At 43.5% G+C, this 27005-nt stretch overlaps 1 protein-coding gene across 3 annotated transcripts in view; it reads right to left on the bottom strand.

Moving 5' to 3' along the window:
- Positions 1-4921: 4921 nt before the first annotated feature.
- Positions 4922-27005, bottom strand: part of SAMD12 (sterile alpha motif domain containing 12) — a 184531-nt gene continuing 162447 nt past the window's right edge. For all 3 annotated transcript variants that reach the window (XM_076329194.1, XM_076329197.1, XM_076329196.1), the window contains one exon: positions 4922-14212. In XM_076329194.1, the coding sequence (XP_076185309.1) occupies positions 14190-14212 (23 nt within the window). In that variant the 3' untranslated portion in view covers positions 4922-14189. The remainder of the gene's footprint in view (positions 14213-27005) is intronic.

Here is a 27005-nt window from a genome sequence, read left to right as displayed (position 1 = left end):
CTGGCACCCCGACTGCTGGTGCTGAGCTGGATGTTCAGAGGGAGGATCATCCTTTGTACACATCATGCAACTGATGCTACGTGGAGTAAGTGGGTCGCACGGATCACACAACAGGCTTGAATAGGAAACCCCAGATGCCCAGGAATCCTGGAAGTGATCATGGACTGGCCAGAGGGCAAAGATTTTGGAATATTGGCAGAGGAGGAGGTGATGCGTGCTGAGGAGGCCCCAATGTATAATGAACTACCAGAAAATGAGAAGCAATATGCCCTGTTCACTGATGGGTCCTGTCGTATTGTGGGAAAGCATCGGAGGTGGAAAGCTGCTGTATGGAGTCCTATGCGACAAGTTGTAGAAACTGCTGAAGGAGAAGGTGAATCGAGCCGTTTTGCAGAAGTAAAGGCCGTCCAGCTGGCTTTAGACATTGCTGACTGAGAAAAGTGGCCAGTGCTCTATCTCTGTACTGACTCATGGATGGTGGCAAATGCCCTGTGGGGGTGGTTACAGCAATGGAAGGGGAGCAACTGGCAGTGCAGAGGCAAACCCATCTGGGCTGCCACATTGTGGCAAGATATTGCTGCCCGGGTGGAGAACCTGGTTGTAAAAGTCCATCACGTAGATGCTCATGTACCCAACAATTGTGGGCCACTGAAGAACATCAAAACAACCAGCAGGTGGATCAGGCTGCTAAGATTGAAGTGGCTCAGGTGGATCTGGACTGGCAACATAAGGGTGAATTATTTCTAGCTCGGTGGGCCCATGACACCTCAGGTCACCAAGGAAGAGATGCAACATACAGATGGGCTCGTGATCGAGGGGTGGACTTGACCATGGACACTATTGCGCAGGTTATCCATGAATGCGAAACATGCGCTGCGATCAAGCAAGCCAAGTGGTTAAGGCCTCTCTGGTGTGGAGGACGATGGCTGAAATATAAATATGGGGAGGCCTGGCAGATTGATTATATCACACTCCCACAAACCCGCCAAGGCAAGCGCCACGTGCTGACAATGGTGGAGGCAACCACCGGATGGCTGGAAACATATCCTGTGCCCCATGCCACTGCCCAGGACACTGTCCTGGGCCTTGAAAAGCAAGTCCTATGGCGACATGGCACCCCAGAAAGAATTGAGTCAGACAACGGGACTCATTTCCAAAACCACCTCATAGGCACCTGGGCCAAAGAGCATGGCATTGAGTGGGTGTATCACATCCCCTGTCATGCACCAGCCTCCGTGAAAATCGAATGATACAATGGACTGTTAAAGACTACGCTGAGAGCAATGGGTGGCGGGACATTCAAACATTGGGATACACATTTAGCAAAGGCCACCTGGTTAGTCAACACTCGGGGATCTGCCAATCGAGCTGGCCCTGCCCAGTCAGAACTTTTACGTACTGTAGAAGGGGATAAAGTCCCTGTAGTGCACATAAAAAATATGCTGGGGAAGACAGTCTGGGTTATTCCTGCCTCGGGCAGAGGCAGACCCATCCGTGGGATTGCTTTTGCTTAAGGACCTGGGTGCACTTGGTGGATAATGCGGAAGGATGGGGAAGTCCGATGTGTGCCTCAAGGGGATTTGATTTTGGGTGAGAATAGCCAATGATCTGAACTATGTGATGTTAAGTACTAATTATAGTTATAATAGTTATACTAATAATACACAGATATACTAATCATACTAATAATATTATATGCCATACTAATGTTATTACAATAAGAATCACCCAGACTAATGAAGAATAACTTCAGTGAAACCAAGCAAAGCACAGTGATGATGGTACCAGAACTGACTTCAACATGAAACAATCCAACACCACACACCGTCTCCATTTTTCCTGCCCTGGAAGATTATTATGACAGATGGAGCCCAAAGTCATGGACTAAATGAACTCACCGAACATTTTAGAGGGATGGCCCACAGACTAAGGGAATGGTATCTGTGTGTGTGTGTATATATATATATATAAAAAAAAAAGGGGGTGGTGATTAATGAAAATGTACTGGAAAATATGAGACTTGAGCATGACGCAGATGGTATAGAATAAGGGGTGGATATTGTCCTGGTTTCGGCAGGGACAGAGTTAATTTCCTTCCCAGTAGCTGGTACAGTGCTGTGGTTTGGATTTAGGACCAGAACAATGTTGATAACGCACCGATGTTTTAGTTGTTGCTAGGTAGTGCTTATACTAGCCAAGGACTTTTTAGTTTCCCATGCTCTACTGACTGAGAAGGCTGGAGGTGCACAAGAAGCTGGGAGGGGGCACAGCCAAACTGGCCAAAGGGACATTCCATACCCTGTGACGTCATGCTCAGTACATCAACTGGGGAAAGCTGGCCGGGGGGGCCGCTGCTCGGGGACTGGCTGGGCATCGGTCGGCGGGTGGTGAGCAATTGCACTGTGCATCACTTGCTTTGTGTATTATCATTATTATTATTATCATATTATTATTATTATAATTTTATTTCAATTATTAAACTGTTTTTATCTCAACCCACGAGTTTTTCTCACTTGTGCTCTTCCAATTCTCTCCCCCATCCCACCGGGGGGCGGGGGGAGTGAGCGAGCGGCTGGGTGGTGCTTAGTTGCCGACTGAGGTTAAACCACGACATTGCCCTAGAACAAACCTGTAGCAATTTGTCCTCCACTTTATCTCTTCCTAAGTGCCTTGGTGCCATTTAGTTAAAGCAAAGCTGCTTCACTTAAAAGTGTGTTTCTCATGTCTAGTAATTCAGTGTATTTCCCACTTGATGTTAATAACAGTAGAAGGCAAGAAATCACATCAGATGCAGAAAAGCAAGGAGAAGGCAATGACAAGGCAGTGACATGAACGAGACAAGGAAGTGCACAAAAGAGGAATAAACCTCAGACAAACCGAGTCCGGGCTGATATGACACCTCACCCGTGAAAGTGTCACGCCATGCGCTGAGACTCTGACAGATCAGCGCCTGGGTGCAGTGAGAGCGGAATGTCAGATAAGCACGAGCTCGGATGGCAACTTCTTGTCTCCCAAATAAAGTATGTTTCTTTTGTACCAAGATGCCTGGTCTGTTCAAATCAATCCCACTTACAACACAATCTTCTTGGAAGACTCACAGTTTCTCCATTGAGTTTCAAGGTTCAACAGTGACAGGTAAATGTAGTTCCTGTTTTACAGATAAGGAGGTGGGACATGAAGAGACGATGTGAGGGAACTTGTTCTTTCACGTATAGCAGGTCAATGATGGGCTTGGGACCATCATTTAGGTATTCTAGGGTTGTACTTCATTCACTGGACTTCATTATGGACTAAGGACATTTGCTCACATCACAAGGCTTTGCTCAAATGAGCACAGATCTGCTCAGCTAATAAGGTCCCAGTTCAGGAACCCAATTTTTGGACATGGTATTGGAGCTCAAGGGTTCAAGCAGCACGACCTGGGCCTGCAACCCATGATAGCTGCTCAGCGTAAGGCAAGCTCTGACGGACCCGCGGGATGTACACGGTTATAACATAAGATCATGCAAGTTGCATCAAGGACTAATTGTCACTGGAAGTAAGAGAACCCAAAAACCAAGTTGCACAACTGGTTGCTCCACCGATGACTTCTGAGTAACAAACTGCAACCCCATCGGTGAGATTTATAATGCAAAACCCATACGCACGCACATGGAAACTCCTTCTTCCACAGCATCAGTAGCTATTTTCTCTATCTCCAGGGAGAAGTATTTCATTATCATGGTAGCTGCTATTCCATTACAAAGCAGATCTGATTTAGGTGGCATATTGTTTATAATGGAAATAATCTTAGCGTGCAGCACCCAGAGTAGTAATAACATGGTGCCACTGTAACCCTTGTGGAGACCCTGATGGTGAAAAGGACACGTGACATAGAAACTGTTTTCTTTACTTGTATTATTGCTCTAATTTCCTTCAGTCCGAGATGTAACGTGCACAGATTTTACTAAACCAGAGCTTTCCCTGCTAACATATTCTTCTCACTGGCGAAGTTTATGGAGTAGAAAGCTTTTTAAAGATATAAACAGAATTTAGTAAATTGCAGCCCAATCACAAGATGTTACAATAAAAAACAGGATTTATGATTTTTATAGATGACAATTTATCTTGACTTTGTCAGTTATACTGCACACTATATAATTTCATTTTATTATTTTGTATTAAGCCCAGTATTTTGTTTGACCAAAACATGTCATCAGCCTCTACCTTACAAATGTGAGAACATTCAGAATTATGGCTGAAAAGAAAAAAACACATATATGGGAGAGCATAATATCATGCTGGAATTTCAGCATTAGTTTTTCTGAAAACTACCTTATCTACTGACTTTTAAATTACTCTCATGCCATAAATGCTGAGAATAAATGGGGGGGTGGGATGGGAGTGAAATGCCGTGCACCATAAACAGCCTAGTTACCTGCTCCTTTTGTGGTTTGGTCCCCTCAGAGGATGCTTCACTGCTTACAAGGGCCTCCCCCCAAGTCTTGAGAAAGGAAGGCAATGAAAGCCTTCCTCACAGTGTGCAGTGTCTGCTTGCGGTCCCGCCGCACTGAATCCGGGGTAAATAGAGCCAAGTCAGCGCAGTCGGTTTGGATTTACACCCAAACCGAGCAGAACAGAGCCCTTTGCTCGGTTAACACCTTCTGTTACATCTATGAGCACGCTGCATTTACGTAGCACCTGTAGCGCCGTACAGCAAACCACTGCACAGACCCAAAGTACCGCAGCTGGGGAAGGAGACGTCCGGGTGGGTGAAAAGCTTTGCCCACCTTCAGGTGCTGGAAACCCCCCGAAAGAGACCGGTCAGAGTGTCAAGTGAGAGTGGTTGCCGGCAAAAACCTCTATTATTTTTTTTTCTTCTCCTGTTCATGCAATGGATCAAGCCCTGGCCTTGTTTAAATCAAACAAAGTACTTTTACTGTATAATAAAAATTCCATGTTTTAATACATCGCCATGCACAAATGAAGTCAAACAATGCAGAGTACAAAATTGTCAAATATACAAAATGATAAAGCAGATATCCAAAGCTTCCAGAGATCATGCCCAAAGATACCAAAAATTTGATATTGATTCTAATTTCATCGTTTAAAAGAATTCCTCCCTCCCACCTGGGTTTTATTTTTTGTTGATCTTTGAAAACAGAAGGAATTAAAGAGTAAATATAAAAACTGTAGGGTGGAATTAACAGTGATGGCCACTTTGTATACTAAAAATTAGATTGCATGATAATTTCTGTTTTGGGAAAAAAAGCACTGGTGTACAGATGAACACCTTGGATGCCTGGGGAAATGCAGTGTACATCAAACAAAAAGGCACACTTTTGTCTTATGCCATCTCGTTTGGCTCCGTCTTTAAAAAGTTCAGCCACAGGAATAACAGTGCGTCGCTTTTTAACCATTGGAGTGCTGGCATTTTCCTAGATTTTCAACCAAGTTAACATTAAAAGGAGATCACTGACTTAGAGCATTTCCTTAGTGAGTGTAAACCAGAACTGACTCCAAAGGCAGCTGGACCAGACACAACTCGCTGGCTACAAGAGACCGTTTTGACCATACAGCACAGCCATGAGCTTGCACTCAGCCTTTCTGCATCCAGCTCTCCTGCATCAGGCCACCAGATTCCCGGGACCTTGACTGCAGCCTCCCTCTCGCTCCCTGCAGCTCGTGTCCATCATCAGCTGCCACCGCCACCGCGCCAGCATCTGATTCTGTACATGGGCCACTGATCTGGGGGCAACTTTTGGAGACAGCTCAGGTGTGGCTATCATTCCAGCTGCCAGCTATCTGCTCTTCCCAAAGTCAGGTTCAATCAACCTTAAATTTAGCTCCTCAAAATAGAGGAGCCCAAATTTAGAGCCCCCTTTGCTGGTTTACGCTGTGCAGTCGGGCAGGCATTACTGCCATCTTACCCCCCACTTGTGAAAAAGAAACGATTTTGTGAGGCAGGTCCATAGTCCATACAGCTACAGTCCCTACAAGAAACTGAAAAGAAAGCCCAGCATGTCCCAAAGCACGTCCCTGCCACTTTCAGGTTCTGCAATAACTCTGAGAAAGTTAAAAATATGCCTCTTGTGCTCACCAAGTACCCCAGCAGCTTAGTGCAAAGCAAAGGAGTCTTCTCCTCAGAGCATGCAGCCTCTTTGGGGAAACGCTGGTCATTCCCCTGTGCACATTGCCCTGTGCAGTTCATCTCTATTTTAGGGGAAGCCCAGCAGACAGCAGCAACCCCAGCTGGTGCCCAGAAATGCAGGGTCCGATTCTGCAAGGTAATGTGTCTCCTGCAATGGCTTCAAGAGAGCGCTCAGCAAGGCACAGGACACCGGGCTTCACTTGCGGGTTAGCCCAACGTGGCCCCATTCCCCCCCTCAGTCAGTGGCGTGGGACTCAGGGAGAAGGCTGAGATCTGGGTCTCATCCCGAGATGCTTTGCATAGGCTGGAAGCTCATGTCCCTCTGTGCTTTTCTCAGAAGCAAAGCAGAGAAGAAGCCTCTTGCATACAAGGGATGCCGATGAAGTGGTAAGAGGACTCCAAACATTTCTTTATCTGGACTAGTCTTGAGACCAAAGCCTGGCTCAGTAGGGAAAACCTCTGTCTAGACATAAAACTGTGCTCTCAATAAAGAAAACCAACCAACCAACCAAGTCCCCTACGCATCTGATGGGGCAGATTGTGATTTGTTTTTTTTTCTCTGCACAGCTTCTTATTGCTTACATGCAGTTTTGCTGCAGTATCGATCTCCCTGCTTTAAAAAAACCCTGTGTATCGCTATTTAATTTGGTGACTTATGACATTAAATAGATGAATTCAAGGCAACTGCTTAATAGAAGTAACGTGATTAGAGATGTGACAACAGCTACAGAGGATTTTTCTTTTCTGAAGAAGAATTTATATATTTGGAATTAAAATCAGAAAGGAGCTTTTCGTCTCATTCTCAGACTAAGCCTGGCCGTGTTATAATAATGCTGGCAATCCTACTTTTATGGCAGAAGCAGACGTTATACAGTCATTTGCAAGTTCAGCTTCTTCTCCGTCCAGCCTGACCCCAGACGTGCCTGTTAAGGACAGCTCTCCTCCAAAGCTGCAAGGTGTCTCAGCAGCATGAGGACACTTGTAAGCCATCACGCACCGAAGCCAGTGATCCGCAGAATTTATTTGACAGGTGGCCAGCATGTACCAATGTTCTTTAAACAATAAATCTAGACCAAACTCATTTTCTTAGGATTTCACACTGGATTAGAGCAAGAATCCCCAAAGATCTTTATCTTCTTAGCTGTGGCCATAGCTAGCTCCCTTCTTGTTTCAGCTTCTTGATGTTGATTCAATACCAATTTGCCGTAAGTATTGCTTTTATAGTTTCTCTGGTCTGCGTGAACTGTTTACTCTTTAAAACGTACATTGTAGTTTGTGCTGTTCCCCACCGCCTGATGAAGCACGGTAGAAGGTGGCTCTGACAGCTGGTACTTGCCTCACATCTACTGACAGCAGTTTTGTGAAACCTGAATCAGACGCCGAGCGCTCCTTTGCTTATTTCTAAGGTACAACATTCAAACCAGCCAATGGTAATAGGGCCCAATCTTGCAAAAACCCGCCGCTGGGAGCAGCTCTCATTACTCTGGGTAGTCCCACTGAAGTCGTTTCACTTCTAGGGCTTTATTAATCGGCTCCAATGGGGCTCGTCATGATAGCGGGAACAGTTTGCTGTCTTTGAAGCAAGGAATTCATGTACTGTGTTCCGCTGCACAGCGATACAATACAATTCTCAATCAGCACCACAGCTTCTCTGCCAGTTGTTGAAGGCAAGAAAATCTGTTTCTTGCCAGCAAGATGCTACCTCCTTAATTAAAAGGCAAACCCACAGTTGCTACTCCTTGCTCAGACTACACTTCCACTTGGCCCCATCATTTGAGTGCATCATTTTGTCTCAGGCTGTTATTAATGAAAGACAACAGACTTTATACGTCCAAGGGTTTGTGTTGTCCTTTCTTATCTGGTTTTCTTCCTTTAATTATGCGCAGAAGGACCTTACAACTGCAAGCAGGCCTATTGACACTCAGACCAAATGCTGGCAAGCATAGCTCTGTTCATATAGGCTGTTTAAATTAAAACCATTTTGTGTGCAAAAATGGATATAGGCTGCCCTGCCTTCCTGTAATATTGGAAACTTCAAGATATTTTTAATTTAGAAGTTTACATCTGATGATCTAGTCTAATCCTTGCATAACACACGCCTAATAACCTCATCCAGTAATTGCCGCACCGAGCCTGGATCTCAGTTTGAGGTAGAGCTTATTGACTTAGAAAAATACTCTGCATACATTTAAAGACTTTATGTGATGGAGAACATGCCAGGTAACTAAGTAGGTTGTCTCCATGGGTAATTATCCTCCCTGTCGAGCATTTGCACTTAATTTCTAGCCTGAAATCAGTTTCCAACCAGTAGAGCACATCATTCCCTTTTCTTCTAGATAAAAGAGCTACCTGCCTTCAGATAGCACTTCCCTGCCCAGGTAGAAGATTGTGATTGCAGACGGAGATCAAGTCACCTCTTCAAATTGCCTCTGATAAATTAATAGCTTGAGCTTCATTAGTCTGACACTATAATAAGACTTGTTTTCCTGCCCTTGGATGACACTGGGAGCTATTGAAAATAACCTTTCCAAGTTGTTGATACCCTTTTTGAAAGACGGGCAGTAACCAAACAAACTGGAACAGCACCGCTACTGCCAGGTCCTACATCCCAGCTGGCAAGAGCATCTCTGGGGCTGACGTTGAACAGATTATTCATCACACCTTCACAGTCACTATATTCTTCCAGACGTACTCCCCGTGCCTCTAAGGGGGATTTGCCACCATCTCTCCTGGATTTCTGACTTTGCCGTCCTCCAGGTTACTCTCTACCACTCACCTGCTCCATATCATTATTTACTGAGCCCCTGTTTTTGTCACCTCTGGCTGTTGCCAACAGTAATTTTCTCTTTCCCTGGGAGGAATATTGAAAATAGAGCATACCTTGGGAGGAGCTCATTAGAAATAGTCTCGCTGATGATAATTTCGTATTTACAGCTATTTTTTGTGATCTAGCTTGTAATCAGTTTTAATCCACTTAATATGGGCGATATTGATTTTGCGTTGTGCTATTTTGTTCTTTATCAGAATCAAATGATCTATAGAAGGCTAAGTATAGTATGCCAGCAGAATTTCTTCTATCAACAAGCCTTTGATATCACAAAAAATGATAGCAAGTTTATTTGGCATGATACATTTCTATGAAAATCATCTGGAGGGTTTTATCAATTTTTAATTGCTTTAACGACTGTGCCATATCAACCTTTCCATGGTTTTGCCTAAGACTGATAGGAAGCTAATGAGCCTCTAGTTTTCTGGGTCAAATCACTCATTCTTTTGAATTACTGGGTTTTTAGTGTCATTTGAAGCTTCTTTTATGCTTTCCGGTTCTGAGGAGTCCTAGGCAAGTTTTCTTTCACTTTTGGATTCAGTTAATGGTTCTACAAATTTAAAAATATGTTTGGATAGTTGCTGCTTAATATTACCCATAATTACTGACGGAGTAGGAGGAATTACATTTTAATGTGCAAGCTGACTCCCTCCTTCTACTGCTTTCAAATAAAAAACAAGAATATTTGTTGGTTTTTGCATGTACTGTGAGTAATCACTGTGCTGTGCCTAACATCAGACTTAGCTTTGCTACAATGGTATTTATCAGGATATATGTAAAGCCTTTGGTCTACCAGCCCTAACCTATTGGCCACTGACTTCACATACATTTTTTGGCTTCCCTCATCAAACATCTACTTTTCTTGCTGATTTATCCTCATGAGCCTGCCTAATCACCCATATGTTATGTTGGTGGGGTTTTTTTTGCACTCCAGATAACTCTCCTGAATTTTACTGTAGGAGGTTGCAGGTAATGCTGGTAGTACCTCCCCCCTCACCCATCAATTTTACTTATACCAGAGGACCTTTTCTTTTTACATTAAAATCTTATTGACCACAGTCTATATATACCAGGGTCAATTGCAGCACAGTCCTGCAGTGGGGCCATTCAAGGAGACTCTGATGGCAGAGATGTTAATTGTTAAAAGGGGACCCATGGGAAAGATGCAGGATTTTACTTTGCTTGCCTGAGACAATTTTGAATAACTGAGATCCTGTGGCTTTGTAGCGGGTGGAGGGAGGTTAGTTTTAGTGATGACAAAAAAACCACCCCAGGCCTGGCTCCATGGCTGGCACTAATCAACACATCTCTGGAGACTTTGATGGAGTAGCGCCAATGTAAGTCTGCCAGGGGTCTGGCCTGGGGTCTTCTGAAAATTCAGGGCAAAACAAAACCAGAATTTTGTCATTTTTAATGGTTTGATTTCCTCAACGACGCTGCTGCTGCTGTCGAGTGACAACACTTACCCTAAGGAATAGTCAGGGAGGGATGAACCCACCGGTAGAGCATCGCCACGCAGCTGGGCAGGCAAAACCCAAGAGCTCACAGAGCTTTTTCAAACTCCCCTCCTGGAAGGCTGCAATCCCCTTAGCAGAATAAATGGTGGGTGTTCAGGCACAGAAAGCCACGCAGATTTAAAAAACAAGGAACAAAACAGCGCAAAGGATGCTTTCAGCTGCAATGTGTTTTCTGAAGCGAGCAATTCCTTCAGGTTTCTAGCGCAGGTCTTCCCAGGGTTTGAAGCAGTTGGGATGGCTGAGTTTCTGTCAGCGTTTCTTAGCGGGGTCTGATGCTGCAGCCTTTCTCGACACAAAGGAACCAGGTGAGCACGGCAGCAGGGAGAGGCACCGGGCATTGGAGGAAGGCTGCAGGTCTGCACAGGGAGAACGGTGCCCTGATCGCAGTACTGGTAGATAATTAGAGATAATAACTAGTGATCAATATAACGGCAGCACTGGCCTTTGCGAATTTATCTATCTCCACAAGGCTGATAACGGCTGTTTTATGAAAATAGCATTAGTCTCCTACTCTTTTGCACCGAACTAATGGCTCTGAGCGTATTTAAATTCACTTCCTTTGCCGGAATAACTTATTCGCTCCCTTTCATGTTGACTTGGTCTTTGGCACTCTCGACATAAATGATTTATTGACTAGAGATAAAGCATTCTTTCCCCTGAACTGTTCCTGTGACCCAGGCAAAAGCGGATGTGTCTGCTATTAATAAGGTGTTCGGCATAAAAAATGCAATAGACTTGATTGTCTGCACTCAATAGCCTTTCCGAGAATACAGTACCTGCCCCCATTCATAATAACAAAAATCTCTCCTACATGTTTATTTATATTAAAAAGTTTTCAGAAGAATATGCTGGGATCCAGATAGTTGTTCGGTAGATGTAGAACAATTTCATAAATATCCCTGAGGAAGCATGGCCTACTTTGGGAGAATAACAGTGATTAAAAAATCCAAACACGATGAATAGTTAAATACAAGCCAAAAAGTACAGTTATTTCCTTATGGCTCCTGCAGACAGTTACACACGTGAGAAGTGTCACGGGGCTCGGGGGAACTATGCTTGGAGTTATCCACATGCACAGGCTGGCTGTAGGATGGAGACCTACACCAGCTTCAAAGGAGATTTGTCCGATAGGCACCTACAGCAGACTTCTCACCGAGTCTGGCTACACAAGGGTCTGGACTTGATTTTCACATTTCTCAGGGCCTATAACACTGCTTTTCTAGGTCACCGTAGCTAAAATCCAGGGAAGCTTTTAAAACAAACTGTTTTAACAGGAGAAATGCACACATCTAAATTCATGCCCATATACTGGAAAATGTTCAAAACTAACACTGATACAAAAAATGCTTCTAGTGGCTCTCTGCCTAACTCAACTTCTTCTCGTACGCCCTTTTAAGATAACACTCTCTGATAAACTCTTGTTTTACCATTCAAATTATTCCAGATTTTTTCACTGGGTAGTAAAATAAGAGAATTCCTACTGCAGAAGTATAGCATTCTCCTTCATTTTAAAATAACTTACATCAAAGTGGGTTTTTTTAATTGCTGTACCAACACGAAATTGATGTCAGTTGCCAGAGCGCATTTTTAAAACCTGTAGCAGAAAAAGCTGTAAAATTTGCTGAAGCTTACAGTGGACCTGTGCCACGCACATGGCCAGGTCTCTTGGTATCAGATTCCAACCTGCAACCCTATGAAAAAATCTAAAAAGTGCAAATGTTGCCGTTGGCAAAGACTCTTATGTCTTAAGGAGAATTTTTACACCAATTAATTTCAAATTAGGGACCAGGATTTTCAGAAAGAGAATGTAGAAGCTTACTGCTTTGTAATTCTTGGGAGCTCCATTTGAAAACCCATGGAAAGACCCAAACCATTAGAAATCACTAGTGACTTCTGAAAATCGTGGTCGTCAATAAAAATAATTTGCTTTTGGAATGAATACTATAGAAATATCCAACATGCTGAATCTGAGATGGGTGGAGAGCTGAAACCTAAGCCCATACCCATCTGAAAAAAATTAAGCCCTAACGATATTTATCTGTTGGTTGTGCAGGCACCCTCAGTGGTTGACCTTCCATTCTCTAGCAATGAACTGTACAATAGTTTTTAAGAATTATAATACATGAGCTTCCTCTAAAAAGGTCCCTTTGACTTGATGTAGCTGCACCTTCTCTCCATTGCTGTATCTTCACACCAGTATGGTGTCTCACCCACAGTCTGGCATATATGCTAACAGTGACTCTGGAGTACCTGTCTATCAGACTGGAGAGAGTGATGGTCTTTAAATACACAAAAAGCTACCTTGATATTAAAGAAAGAAGGAACAAATAGGTAAGTCCCCTCAGTATGTTGATGGCATCAGTTCATTATACAGAGTGTGTCAAGAAGGTCCTGATGTGAGGGACAGACACTAATTCCACTGAGTCCCCATGGAAGAAACAGTACCACAGCCAGCTGTGATACAGCCAGAGATGAGGCCAGCCATTCAGAGACTGAACGAAAAACAACGCTCAGATTGAATGCAACAGTCTTGAGCCTGCTACAGTATATTGAAAGGCTTATTGGAACCATTTGCTTATTCCCAGTTCCTACCGAAACACTGTTTTGGATAGAAAGTGGAAAAAGTTAATGAAGTCTGCCCTCTCCAAAGGGAGTGTCTTGCTCCTTAGAAGTGTAGTCTTACACTTTACCTTGTTCAGAGAGTTTAGTTTGGACTACAATTCCCCAGCCCTGCCCAAAACATAATGGTGGCCAGCATAAAGAACCTGAATTCTTCCAGTTTATTCTGGTTTTATCGTAGACCAAACCCAGGGTCACACAGATCTCTGAGAAAGGCGCTCTCCCTTGCCTCTCCCTTGCCGAGTAAGAAAACACATTGGCACACTAGAAACGAGAACCTGTGATATTTGGCGGATGAGAGGGAGAGCAGACACAGTGTCCTACAGCTCATTCAACCTACCCTGTTCTTGGCTACCTCTGTGACAGCTGTTCTCTAAGTCTCGGTAAAAGAAGTCACACCTTTGCCACGTGCAAATCTATCTACACAATCTACTGTGAATCGGTGAAGGTATGCTAGTAGTGGACTTCAGTTTGGATGCAGTCTCAGCACAAATACTGAAACATATCTTCAGTATTTTAAAAAAAGACCATTATATATATATGGACTGTGCTAGTTCTGTGCAGAAAGCACATATGAAGTGCTGATACTGTTTAACAGAATACCATTAGACTGCAAAACTAACATATACAAGACGTTTACATTCCTACCAGGGTGTAATATTGTGAACATATCCACTGAGATTGGAGAATTGCTGTAAGTTTTTCCTAAAACATCATGCCATCTGCATACGTAATAGAAGAATCCAGTAGTTGCCATGCTAAAACAGGACTTCTAGTGAAGGGCATAGACAGTCCCCTAAAGGGAACTCAAAAGTTATGCACAGTGATGAAAACTGGAAGAAATTTTCCAGCTAAAGGTCTGTCAATGACCATTTTCAACAAATTAGCACTGGGTATTATGCACCACAATTTTACTCCACAGCAAACCAGGTCTTCCCAGAATACATCATCTTCAGTGGGCTGATTTTACTTCAAGTTTGTCTTCAATCCTCCATGGTCACCTTCTGGCAGTGCCATTTATTATGGATTTTTTTCATGAAGGAAAGTTCACTTTCATATCAAGTGGCAGGACAGCAGCTTTAGAGGCTGGAAATGTTTATGGAGAGCTCTCTGCTGGGGCTGTAAGAAGCAAAACAGAAAACCAAAACCAGACAGTGAGTATAGAACAGAGCAAAGGCATTACCATGTATTTCAACTAAAATGAAACAAGTCAGGTTAGAGCTGAGTAAATGTACTTCTGCTGTAAAGACAAACTACTCCTAGAACATATATTGTGATCCTAGTACTTTTTTAATCAGTCATCAACCAAAAAACTCAGTGCTTAATAAATTCCTTAGATAAATATAAAGCACAGACCAGCAACCATTTGTATGATTTAACAAAGCCTACTTGAATTTTATTGCCTCATGTGAAAGCACTGCTTACTCTTCCTCTAGTCTGAGTCCCAGAGAGCAGGCTCTTCGGTTTGGCTGGGCTTGCATTAACTACTGAAGGCTTGATAGCCAAATGCCAAAGTAGGGGCTGACGTTTCCTCACCATTTCTGCTGGCCAAGATGGCAAGAGTTGGCCATTGCTGCATAGGAGATGTGAAAACAGCTCGCCCAATTCCTTCCCCGCTTCAGACCCCATAAGATAATTAGGGGGTTGCAGAGTTTCTCTTTCCCTGCTAAAAGCAGTAAGGCACACTCAATTTTGATGGCTGCTATTCCTTGCCTGAAAGCCCTTGCAAAGCTGTAAGGTGATCACACCATAAAGCAGGAGTATGTGGAGGTTTCTTGTACTTTCTCCTCCCCTCCACCCTAACTCTTCTTTGAGATGCACAGCAAAAGGACGAGAGGTAATGGACACAAGATGCAACAGAAGAGATTCCAGTTAGATACAAGGAAAAAAATTCTTCCTAGTGAGGGTGGTCAAATTTTGGAACAAGTTACCTGACCAGGCTGTGTGATCTCCACCTATGGAGATATCCACAACTCAACCAGACAAGGCCTGAACAACCTAACTTGGCCCTGCTTTGAGCACAGTTGAGTGGAATGATCTCCAGAGGTCCCTCCCAACCTAAATTATGTTATGATTGCACATTTTCTGATGGGGCTTTGTGTTCTCTGTTCTGCCTTTTGCCTTTCTGAACAGGAGACGAGTGCCCATGCAGGACTGCTCACACTGAAGCACATTCAGTCGTTTATTCAGTATGTAGCCATGAAAATGCATGTAAACCCATCACAGGCTTACGCTAGCCTCTGGAGCCAAGGAGCCATGCAGAGGCAAGTTCACCATGTTATTTCAACGTGTTCGGACACAGCTTTGTTTCTCACAGAGCCCTCACCCATCACCAGTTTTACCGACAAGATCTCTGATCAGGGCAGTGCTGGGATGGGACTCATCGGGGTGGGCTTTGCACCCTTTCCAGCTGATGTCCTGCTTCTTGCACGAATGTACATGTCTGTATGTGTGGGAAGAGCTGGATCACTGGGTTTTTTGGGCCAGATTCCAAATTGTGAAGCTAATGGGATACTGATGCTGCCAAGGCAGCATTCACATCAGCTGAAACTCAGGCTGACAGTGGATTTCTGCTTCTCACCCCTTCAAAATCATGCCTGGCGGGCTCTTCTCTGTGGGGTGCAGGCTGACTGGCTCTGCCAAGCTGTCAGTTTGCCCATATTTGCCTCTCCCAACCCCAAACCCTTGCAGAAATGGACATGAAGGTCTGATCGAGCAGGGAAAGGATGGGATGTTAAACCAGCAGGTGCTGGAAGAATGCTGAATAAGATTTAAAAAAAATCCCACACCCTGCCATGAGCACTTTACCCCTCCATCTAAATATGGCCTATGAAATAGACGAACAATAAAAAACAGTCTCCTTAGCTATTTCCTTCCTTATGTGGGCATATTCGCCTGATTACAGTGCTACTTTTGATTTCTGTTTTTTCAGCTGCCTTGCTTTTATTCTCAAGGTTCTCTAGTGCCATGATCCCACCACCATCTACCGTCATCTACTACACGCAATACCCTCGTCAGTTGTGGCCTGAGAAAGATGCACATTTGCGACCCAGCAACTGTTTTATTCCATGGAAGAATGGACGGGAACGTTTTGAGCCTTCAGCTGGTCTAGACTGATAGCTGACCACATCCCCCAGGACAGAAAAAAAAGCAATGGTGACATTAAGCAGGTATGGAGATAAAGGGGAAATCTGGGGGAGGTTTTAAACTTGGAGAAAGGCAAACTGGTACCTCACCTCAAAAGTGTTTGATTCCAGGTGAACTGGAGGATATCTCCCATCTGTGTAGCATCAACAGAGACAAGCCTGTCTCACAAAGGAGAAACAGGACTTTTTTTGAGGTTAAATAGCTCGTCTGCCGCAAAGAAGAGAAAATTTGAAAAGCTCTGCCAAATAATGGAAAATACCTTGCCTAGCTACAGAGTTGCAGGACTAAAATAAAACGGGTAAACTGGCTAATTATATCAGGTCAGGCCTCAGGATTGCATTCATGCTGAAATTCCACAATCATCCACATTGTCTGAGCCGTTGGCTTGTACTCATGCTTAAGTTTGAAATGAGCCAGCCAGCCCTTCAGACAGAAACATGCAAACAAGGAGAAATGGGGACTGGTCCCAACCTGAGCTCCATCCACACCGCAGAGGGAGCGCAACTGCTTCGAGCCATGCAAGACACCTAGCAGAGCCAGTCTGGACACAACTGGTGACACTGACCAAGGGAGAAGTCGTAATTCTCTTAAGCTCTGCATTTAGAGCAAGCAAACTGAGCATTTAGTGGTGATCTAGCCCATTTCTTCTCTTCTCATTATGTCTTTTGAGGCTAAGGTTTTAGAAGCACTTATTCTTCCATGTTACCTAGATCATTTTTGATGCCCAGCTGGAGACTCCTCTAAGGACCCTGGTTTTCTAACAGTACGTACCCAGCGCTTTCTGAAAGATCTTTTTAAAAGGTATCACAAATGAGCAGTTGTCTTTGAAACCTTGCCTGAGACTGTAAGCTCTTGGAACAAAGACCGCCCTTTGCAGGGGGTTCGTACACTTACCAACACAACAGCACACAGATCTAATCTCACATGACATTTTCAAGAAGCTGCTGTAGAAAGACAACAATCATTTCAAAGCCAGAGATGTATTTCATTTTTTGAGTACCTGTACTGTGAGATTTTTTTCTAACTGGGAAAGGGACATATTTTTCATTCATTTTAAACACATGTTAATTCAGCTCAACCTAGCAGTATTATCTACTTGTCACGTTTTCATAATTGAGGGATTCTGATAAAGGAAACAAGCATCTGTTACCTTTGCTAGGTTTCTTCTCCTAGAACTAATTTTATACTGTATTTCTAAGGTCAGGATGTTTCAAACATGGGATTATTATGAAAAATGCCTATTTCCAACATCCATCTACCAACTATTCCTTGGAGCCTTGCGAAAAGCTGCATTCAGCTACGTTGACTAGTATTTTTCCTGTGTCAGAAAGGCCACAGGTACCTCACTTCATGCTTCTCATGTCACTTGAGACATGATAATATGCTGTACATTATTGCAGACTCGTTGCATCTTGCTATTTACTAATTAGAGATATCACTACCTTTAAAGAATTTTGTACACTGTCGAAAGGAAATGGCTGGCAGCCCATTTGTAGATTTACCCTTTTCTTTACTGTGCATTGAATTATTACCACTGAGCCGTGACAGCATGAGATGTCTCTGTGAGGCTCATGGAAGTTAACGTCAAAACAAAGTATCTACTTGGGAACCTGCTGATCTCCATCAGTCACCATGGTGGAAGGAGGAAGGAAGATTAGCAGGGGCTGGAAAATGCTGCCGCGGGGCAGCAAATGGACAGGAACCATTTGCCCCAGGTCAGATGATACCGAAGTTGTTCCAGAGTTTGGTTTCACTTTATCACAAAACCATCCCATTACTGTTCTGGGTGGAGAACAGCACCAGTTCTTTTAACCTGTAGGAAAACACAGCTATTGCTGCACATCCTTATTACCCAAGAGGTTGCTGATAAGCAGAGTCAACAGTGCCAGAGATCCAAGGTTACCTCAAACGTTTGCAAGCTTGTAGCTAGCTGGAGCCAGCACGGAGGAGGTGGCAAAGCACTGCTTGCCAGCAGGCTCCGTCCACCTCCCAGCCGCCTCCTCTGGTCGGAGCAGCCCCAGCGCATACAGGCAGCAAATCAAGCCTCAGGGCTGCACAAAGACGGCAAGCTGCCTTGCTGCAAGTGTCCCAGCCTAGCAGCCTGTGTTAAGCAGTGACACATTAATCAATGGACTGAATGCAACACGCAGCAACCAAGAGAGAAAACAGAGATGTGGATGTTTTTTGATAAGACTGCCAATTTTGTTTTGATTCCCAACCAGTCATGTCTTGGTCTGGCTTGCCTGATTTTCCCCTCATTACTAAGACCTGGTAGCTGATACAGTCTTGAAGGTTATTTAATGTTGTTTGTTTAACGCAGTGTCAATACGGTAGAAAAATACCGAGGGGGAAAGGAAGGAAGTCTCTTCTTGCTTTTGATTTTTGAATTTGCTTGCCAAGCAGGAAACCAAGATTTTAGTTTTGGAGTAGCTTGACAGGAAAGGTGGATCTATGAGCGCAACATCTAGAGCGTCAAACACAGTAATCCTAATCCCAAGCATTCAATATTCATTAATGAGGCCATGCAAAATAATTATAAAAGCTGAAAATACATGGAATTAAAAATAAATGTTGCTTTCCCTTCACCCCTACTTTTTTTAGGATACAGTTAGGACATATTTGTCATGAACTATGAAACCCAACCATGAAACAAGACATTTTTTGTTCAAATGATCAGGGACATTGATGTATCATCACAAGACCCCAGGAGCAGAGCCTTTAAAACAAACAGCAGTCAACACGTGAGTTGCTATTTCTGCAAGGATGAATTCAGGGTTTCTTTTTTTGAAGACACTTCTTCTTCTGGACAACTTGCCCCCATAACCAGGTACTCTTAATCCTCCCGGATGTAGTTTTAATATCTGTTGATACCATCACCATAAATATGCTACTGAACAAATATTCCCGTATAAGATCTATGGAAGAGAATGACGTTACATGCAATAAACTCCTTGGCGTTATTTATGTATTGCTACACTGTTCACTCCAAGTGGTCCCAGGTCCACACAAGGGCTTTGAGGCGGCAGCTGGCATACAGCTTGCGCACAGCCTGCTCGGGCACGGCACTGTGTGTGATGCTGCCTGACGCAGTGTGAAAGCCCTAATAAGCCATCGCGAGTACGTGGGTATGCGGGATCCTGGCTCGCTCGCAGATTTGCTGTCTGGATCAAAGGCAAATCTCATCTCAAGGAAGGCTTCAGGGTGGCCTTCAAAAGGCAGTTTAGACAGGATGCTCAGTGCTTCAAGACAGATGATGAACATTCAACAAGGTCGGGCAAATCCTTTCCTCTATATTCTGACTCAAGAGAAAACTCACTTCTTGCCTGTGATGCTGGGCTCTGTAGCCTGCATCAGGCAATTCTGAGATGAAACATTTCTGGGAGAATGGATGTCATGGCAGATGCTCTCAGCAGGTAACCTTCTGAAAAGCCAATTAGTCAGAGGTTATTGCAGCTGCTCTGTGGAACACAGTTGGTTCACACAGAATGGGTTGAAAATATAGTTGTCCAAAGTGTGTTTCACTAAGCTATTCAATGCCCTCAAATAGTCAGATTAGCCAAGAGCCTCTTCATGAGTCACGCACAACTCCAGCTTCCCTACCAAAGCAAATCTCTCAGCAACTTTACTAGGTTAAATAAAATGAGGACACACGTTGATCCTGTGTAGAGATGATTTATGCAGGAATTTTGGTTCCTTGCCCCTTCCTTCAAAAATTAAAGTTCATGGTGGACAGCTCTCAAAAGGGCTTGATCTCACACTCCATCCTTGTTCTAAAAAATATCTTAGAAACCTTTTAGCCTCTTCTGAACTTGATTTTACAGTGTTAAATCTGGAAACCTCAGAACAAAAATCTGTCCCAAGAAATTATGTACTTTTTATGCCTGAGACTAACCAGCATGTGAAAATTTCCCGAGCTTAAGAGTTTGGTTCAAAAATCAGGCAAAATCCTGGGAGAGACTCTTCTCTCAAAGTGGCTCATTCATCCCTACTCAAGATGCTTCATACATCCCACCACCTACCTGCTGCTGCAAACATACAAAGAAAAAAGAAATGCACTTTTGCATTCAACAGATCACAATGATTTCCTTGAACTAACAAGCAGTTAAAATATTTTGAAAAAGTGCATGCAACCACTTCCTTAGTGTTTATAACTTCTTTCAAAGAATTCTCTTGATCTGCTGCACACTTACCTATCACTGTGAACAGGGAACTGGCTGTCCACCAGCATCCTTCTCTAGAGACTCAAATTATAGCAATGTGATGCTAAGGAGTCTGATAGGCTCAGCTGGTGCCGTCTGAAACTGAAAACGTGTATGAGATGATTGCTGACTTTATGCCTTATCATGCATATCTCTCACTGCCTGCCTGTAATCAGTTCTTGATCTCACAAGTCCTTGTGGGGTGCTCTGCAGGAAGTGAAAAAGGTTGTCACAGATGAATAGTCTTCCACACTGTGTGGCTCTAAATAGCCATTTGCACTACATTGTGAGCCTTTGCATGTCTATTGCTTTCGTCTCAAGAGACTGGGTTTTAATATGAAGCACCAGGAACTGTGCAAACTGAGGGAACTTAAAAAAGACATGGCCTTAAGTGGTATCTTCAGCATGCACATAACCACACAGTCCCTGGTGGCCTCCAGTGGTTTGGTGGCTGCTCTGATCATTACCTGGAACTTGTCCTTGTGTTTCTTCTGCAGCTTCTGCAGAACGCTTTCAAGCCTGTCCCTTTCAGAAGCATGCAGCAGCATTTGGGAATTAGTTCTGTCCATTATATCATGCTATTACTTGCTTTGGGGTCTTCAGCAAAACAGTCATTAAGTTAAGAAACATAATCAGATGAAACCAAAGACTTCACTAGAAAAATCAAAGTATTACAGCAAAAGGGTTTGGAAACTCTCTGGAGCTACAACTCCCTCACTGCTTATGCAGAGCTTATGCAGGATTAATAGGTGGAACAAACTATCCACCTTTAGGGACATATTCACTGTGAGGTTCCCTGAAATGAAAGTTTCCATTCTGTGAAGTGATTAACCAAGCGAAAAGGGAAATTATACCTACTAAAACCACCTAAAAGACTGCACATGTGCACACACACATTTACCACAAAACAAAACAAAAACACATCATGAAGCCTACAAAATCAGCCCCCTCCTCCCTCCTTAATTAGTTGAACAAGCAACTTTATTTAGCCCTTTGGAAGAATGAATTATGGTATACCCTTTACGTGTATTATCACATTGTGTTATCACTATGTTTTTCCCAGGATCCCTGCAAGCACCAAACAACGCAGAGAAAGTGCATTTCAGTACCATTTGGTACTTTGCTTTATCCTTGCAGTTCAGCATGTGGCCCACTCCCTCATTTAATGCACAACATCCAACCCCAAACTGGAAAAGACATGGACACAGTGTCCAACCATTTCACAAAAAAAAAGCTTCAATTTCAAAATAGGTCAGTGAGAAGACATCACCTTATTTTACAGTTCTTAGTTAGGCACAAAGAGAGTTACAAGACTGCACTGGTGCCGTCTGACCAGCCTGGCTCCAGCACCACGAGCTTCAGGCTGTCAGAGCTCTGCGGAGCTCCTGAGTTAGGTGAAAACCCTACAGAGGAGAGGGGGATTGAGGAAGCTCCTGGAATATGTAGGCTGGGTCTGGAAGCTGCAGCTTCAAGGAGGGGTACAAGCAGGACCCTAAAGATGGCAAAGCCTGGGTTTGACCATCTATGCAGACTTCTCAATGTGCTTTTAGATAATGCCTTATCCTAATCTACCCCAAAGTCTGATTTTATCTGGAAAATGACCCTTACTGATTGCCACCTGAAGGGGAAATCGCAGGACCATCAATGTTACAAGCCAGCATGGCCCTCCATGGCCACTGGGTTGTCTAGCAAAAAAGCAGTCACCATATTATCCTCATCAATCTGGTTGTGACCAGATCGAGGAACTCTCCCTAGGCATCCTCAAAAAGATCTAATGCATACACCACTGCTTTTTAAAAAAGCAGATCAAACCAAGGGCCCCTGGTCTAGTTCTCCCAGCTGCAGGACCAAGTTCAGGGAGTGGGAAGGTCCTGCCCGAGGCAGAGGGCCCTTTCCACCCTAGGACTGATGCTGTGATGGAGCAAGCAGCTGAGACTGCTTGCCACTCTGCCAGTCTCTGTCTGGGCAGCTGGAAAAAGAACTACAGAGATTGAAATGATCTCTGTACCTTTAAAGAGTTCCCCAGGTGATTATTAAGACTATATCTTCATGTACACCCACCAGAGACCCTAGATGCCAGTAATGCTGCCTCTGCAAAAGGGATTGATAAATGAAGGATGGGCTGATTGTATCAAAGAGGTTCTTAAGTCAGGCATGAAGTCCAAGGCCTGAAATTATGTGGGCTGTATTGACCACAGAGCCAAGCAAAGAAGTCATTCATGAAAACACAACAGGTATGAAACAAAGAATATCTAGCCAGTGTTCAGAAGGCATGAGATGTTCAGTCATTCAAGTTTTGAGAGAGTAATAATTAGCTCTGCACAGGAACTCTCTGATCAGTTGCAAAATCTGCTGTACTCTGATTTGCCCCTTTCCTATTATTTTAGTTTGGAGGCTATCCAAAGCACCTGCATATTTTTCTGTCTCCTTTTGCATCACGCACATGTTCCTGAAAATACAATTGCACAGAAATGTATATAAATGGTTTCAGACCACAGTGGCTGTTCAGTATGCTGTGGAGATGATGCTGTATCTGGTTGCTGCCTTCCAAGCAAAATGTTGCGTAATGTCCCCTTTTGCCCAAACTAAGTGATATGAACCATGTCTGCAATGTGCTGCAGGTGGGCCCTGTGGGGCAGATTACAGGACCTGCTGGAGTACTCCTCATAGCCCTGGCTGCCTGCAAACCCAGCTTTCCTTCCAAGGGAAGCCCATGCCTGGGAAGACAGCACACTCCCCATCCTCACCCTCACACGCAGTCATGACCAGCCAGGCTGGACATCCAGCGCTCAGGGCTGGGACGTGCTCTCAGGTGCTGCAGTGGAGGCATACTCAGTGTAAATTAAGGACAGTACCAATGTACTCAGTGGCAGAAAATAATTCAATACCAGGTAGAAATTGACCTTTAAAAGTCAGACAGAAGGGCATTGCCACACTTTAAACAGAGGGGTTTTGGGCTAAATGTCGTATCGGGAAAAAGACTTTCATTCATCATTCTGATTCTTTGCTTGCAGAACATACCAGTATGGACTGACGGATGCAAGATAGTGAAATATGCAGCAGAGCAGCAACTCAGTGGTTAAGGTGAAGGCCTTATCTGCCATATCATTGACCACTAGACTTCCCTTTGCTGTCTAGCTAAATAAATACATAATTATTCTGCACAAAGTGGAACAGCATCAAAAAAAGAGATAGAGCCTATCTCCTTCCCACCTGGAAGCTTGTCTTCAAGGTTAGAGATGTAAATAGATAAGCTTGCATGGACTTCTGAGATGATTCAGTTGAACTTCTACAGGTAGCTTGATTAAAGCTAGCTGAGTATTTCCATGCATAACTGCAGACTGCAACCCCAGAAAAATGCAAATCACAGACAGAAGTGGGATAGGAGAATGCATCCCTATGTGTGCTGAGCTGTGAGAAGTAACTCCTTCTGCAGAGCACCAGCTCACTTGGCTCTGAAGTTTGCATGGTGGTTGCATAGACAAACTCATTTCACCCATCCTAGACAGGCAACCAGTCTATGCTGGTTATCTAGGCTCCTTCGACAAGCAACGGAGAAAGACAGCGCCCTTGGAAGAGTGGCCCACCCTACTTACTTGTCGTATTGGAGAAACAATTCTTTGGCAGTTCCTCTCTTCACTGATTATCAAGAAAGCTGAATGATGAGCTCAGAGTAGGTATCCAGCAATTAAAAGGCAAACAAGAGGTGACAGGAATTGCAACTTAATGCTTAATTTGATTGTTACAAATTCCAATTAGCATGTGAAATGTAGGTACCACAATGTTCAGTATTAGCATGTTTAATGCTTACTTTTCTACCGAAATCAAGAACGATACAGATTCCAGTGAGGGATAAGAGCCCTAAATTCCTTTGAGGCCTTGGATATTGGAATTTGACAAGGAAATTACATACTAAATAATCTTCTTAGAAATTCATACACACAACTAAGATAATGAGATGCTTCCTGCAAACAATCCACAAAGTACTAAAGTTTTTTAGAGGAATCATTTACTCAGCACTATTGGTATCATTTTGCAGCTGGATAATTTACTGTGTCCATGCTGCTAAATTGTCTCGATTTGCCACTGATTTGCTTTTCATTTCCACTTGCAATATATGAACAAATCAACATAACAGTCAAGGAATTCACATGGGTAAGTAAAATTAGAGTAAATAAAAATAATGCTTTGTTTATTATTAAACACCTTTCATATTTTAGCTATGGTAGGCAATTAGGCTGGTAGGAATTTGCAACTGGAGAAGTTCTACTGTTTTATCTCAGGCCAAATAGTTTATCACAATTCATGTGCAGACAAACTTCTGTGCTTCAAAAATCAGGGAAAATATCTAATGGGATGTGGTATTTCTCTTCCAGCGCCAGAAAAGTACGGATCCCAATTAAATTTTTGCTTCAAGGAAGGAAGGAAGGAAGAATTTCTGCCACTGGAGCATGAAACAGATTTTGGCTAGAAAGAAGATGGACAAGATTTTCAAAAAAAACCAAGTGATTTGCACACCAAAGTCTCATTAGAAGTCAACAAGACTTTGATTTCCAAGTTACTTGTGAAAATTTTCTCTGATGATTCCTACAAATCTTTTAATATTTATCCTAAGCAAGTGCTGACACATCATTCAAAAGCAGATCTAGGGCTGCAACAAGTTCTGGTAACCCCTCAAGACATTTCTAAAGCCTCACCCACAAGAGATTTGAAACGTCTGGCATGTCCATATGTCTGAAATCTTCAGTCTGCATCAAGCATTTGTCTATTTAGGATAATTAAGGGTATGCCTCTGTGAACACATTACTGCGAGGTAACTGGCGTCTGGATTTACTGCAGAACAGATGCTCTACTGTAACTGTTCATGTGTATGCCCTTACCGCATGGTAAATGCAAGGCAGCTCGGTGCATGGTCATTGAAGAAGAGCATGCAACACATGCTCACCATTCATACTCGATCCTCCAGTTGCCTCACTGTAACTTGCTCAGGTAGCCACGCTGTCAGATTTGTTTTACAAGCCCAGCCGCTATCACAGACTGCCCAAGAATAAACACAGACAGAATGTCCTTTGCTAAGCCATTTTTTAGCCTGTACACTGCCACCTCCAACCCACCCTTCAAGGATTTTGTATTTGGTGCTCATCCCTGCTTAGGCTGCATCAAGCTGGGCACATCATGAAGAAATGGATGCTGGCACTGGTCAGCTAGGAGGATCCGTGCCCTGGTATTTTATCAAGATGAACCTCTAGGTTCCTGGAGAGGCTGTATTTAAACGCTGTACTGATAAAATGCCTAAATGGAAAAAAACAAAGCTATGACGTTGCAGAGACTGAAAAACTAAACAGCATCCTTGTCAGAAAAGCAGTGTGAGACGTTCAGGAACTGCCACACAGTTTGCCCCACTAACAAAGGGTTTTTCTCTGGAAGAGTCCCAGATTTCAGGATTCTGGAGTTTGGTCCCAAAGGGTGTGGGAACTGAGAGAGCTGTAAACATGTTAAATATCAACTTCTTAATGACACTGTCATTCAGCTTCTACTTTCAATTCTGAGATTACAAAGAGAAATTATCTCACCTCACTAGGGCATAACTACAATATGCTGCTACAGTTCAGGCCTCCCCGTTTTTTCCAACTTTCTCTGGTTAGAGGCTCCCGTGAGATTACTGTATCTACGGCCCTTAGTGGAGCATCCTAGAGATGTCTCTGTGATCACCGGAGCACAGCCCGCCAACAAGAACTTTTGTCTTCAACCTCTTGGCCCAGATTCCAGATCAGAAATTCATTCTAATGTCTCAGGAAATTACGTCTTCTGATATAGTTGAAAGGTGTTTCTTCGTTGCACATGGATATTGTTCATAGCTATTACACAGACCAGGCCACTCCAGTGAGCAATTCTAAATCCACCCCGACCACCAGTTGGAAGTTAAGGAAATCCATCCATTCTGGATTTTCATCTTGCAGATACTACTGGCTTTATGTAGAAAGCAAAAAAAGAAAAAACATTTTAAAAAGACCCCTTTTTGCTTCTGATTCAAAGTCTCAAGAATTTAACCAGTAAATAACCTGTGATATCTCTGGTAAAAAGCTAAGAAAGACTTCTTAATCTGGTATATAAAAAAAGTGATCCCATAGTTCTGCACTCCTCTCCTGGAAAGCAAGTTTTTCTTTCTGTTCTAGCTTCTTATGCCAAAGTATATGGTTTATGCAACTCTGGGATTGGGAATATCCTTATCTATGCAAACTCCACATGGCATTTTGGGAGCATCTACCTGCTTTTGGAGTATGCACATTCTGTGTCCCTTCAGGATGCCTAACAGGAGTCGTTCTGTTCACTGCCAAGCCAGCTTTCTCTTTGCACCTTCGTGCAATGCTAAGGGATTCCCCTTCTTGCCCGTGAGCTGAAGACCATGGCTCTGCTTCCAGCATGCAGACAATACTGGGAGCATGATTCCCTTTGATGAATCACGCAACGGTGGAGACAGCAGTGGTCCTCCAATCTTTCCTTCCCTTCCTCCACTGCCCTGTTGCTGGGCCAACCCTGCTGCACAGTACAATGGGCCTGTGAAA

The sequence above is a fragment of the Aptenodytes patagonicus genome, chromosome 2, assembly GCF_965638725.1.
Source record: "Aptenodytes patagonicus chromosome 2, bAptPat1.pri.cur, whole genome shotgun sequence".
Classification (NCBI taxonomy): Eukaryota; Metazoa; Chordata; class Aves; order Sphenisciformes; family Spheniscidae; genus Aptenodytes; species Aptenodytes patagonicus.
This window is presented reverse-complemented; position numbering and strand designations above follow the sequence as displayed.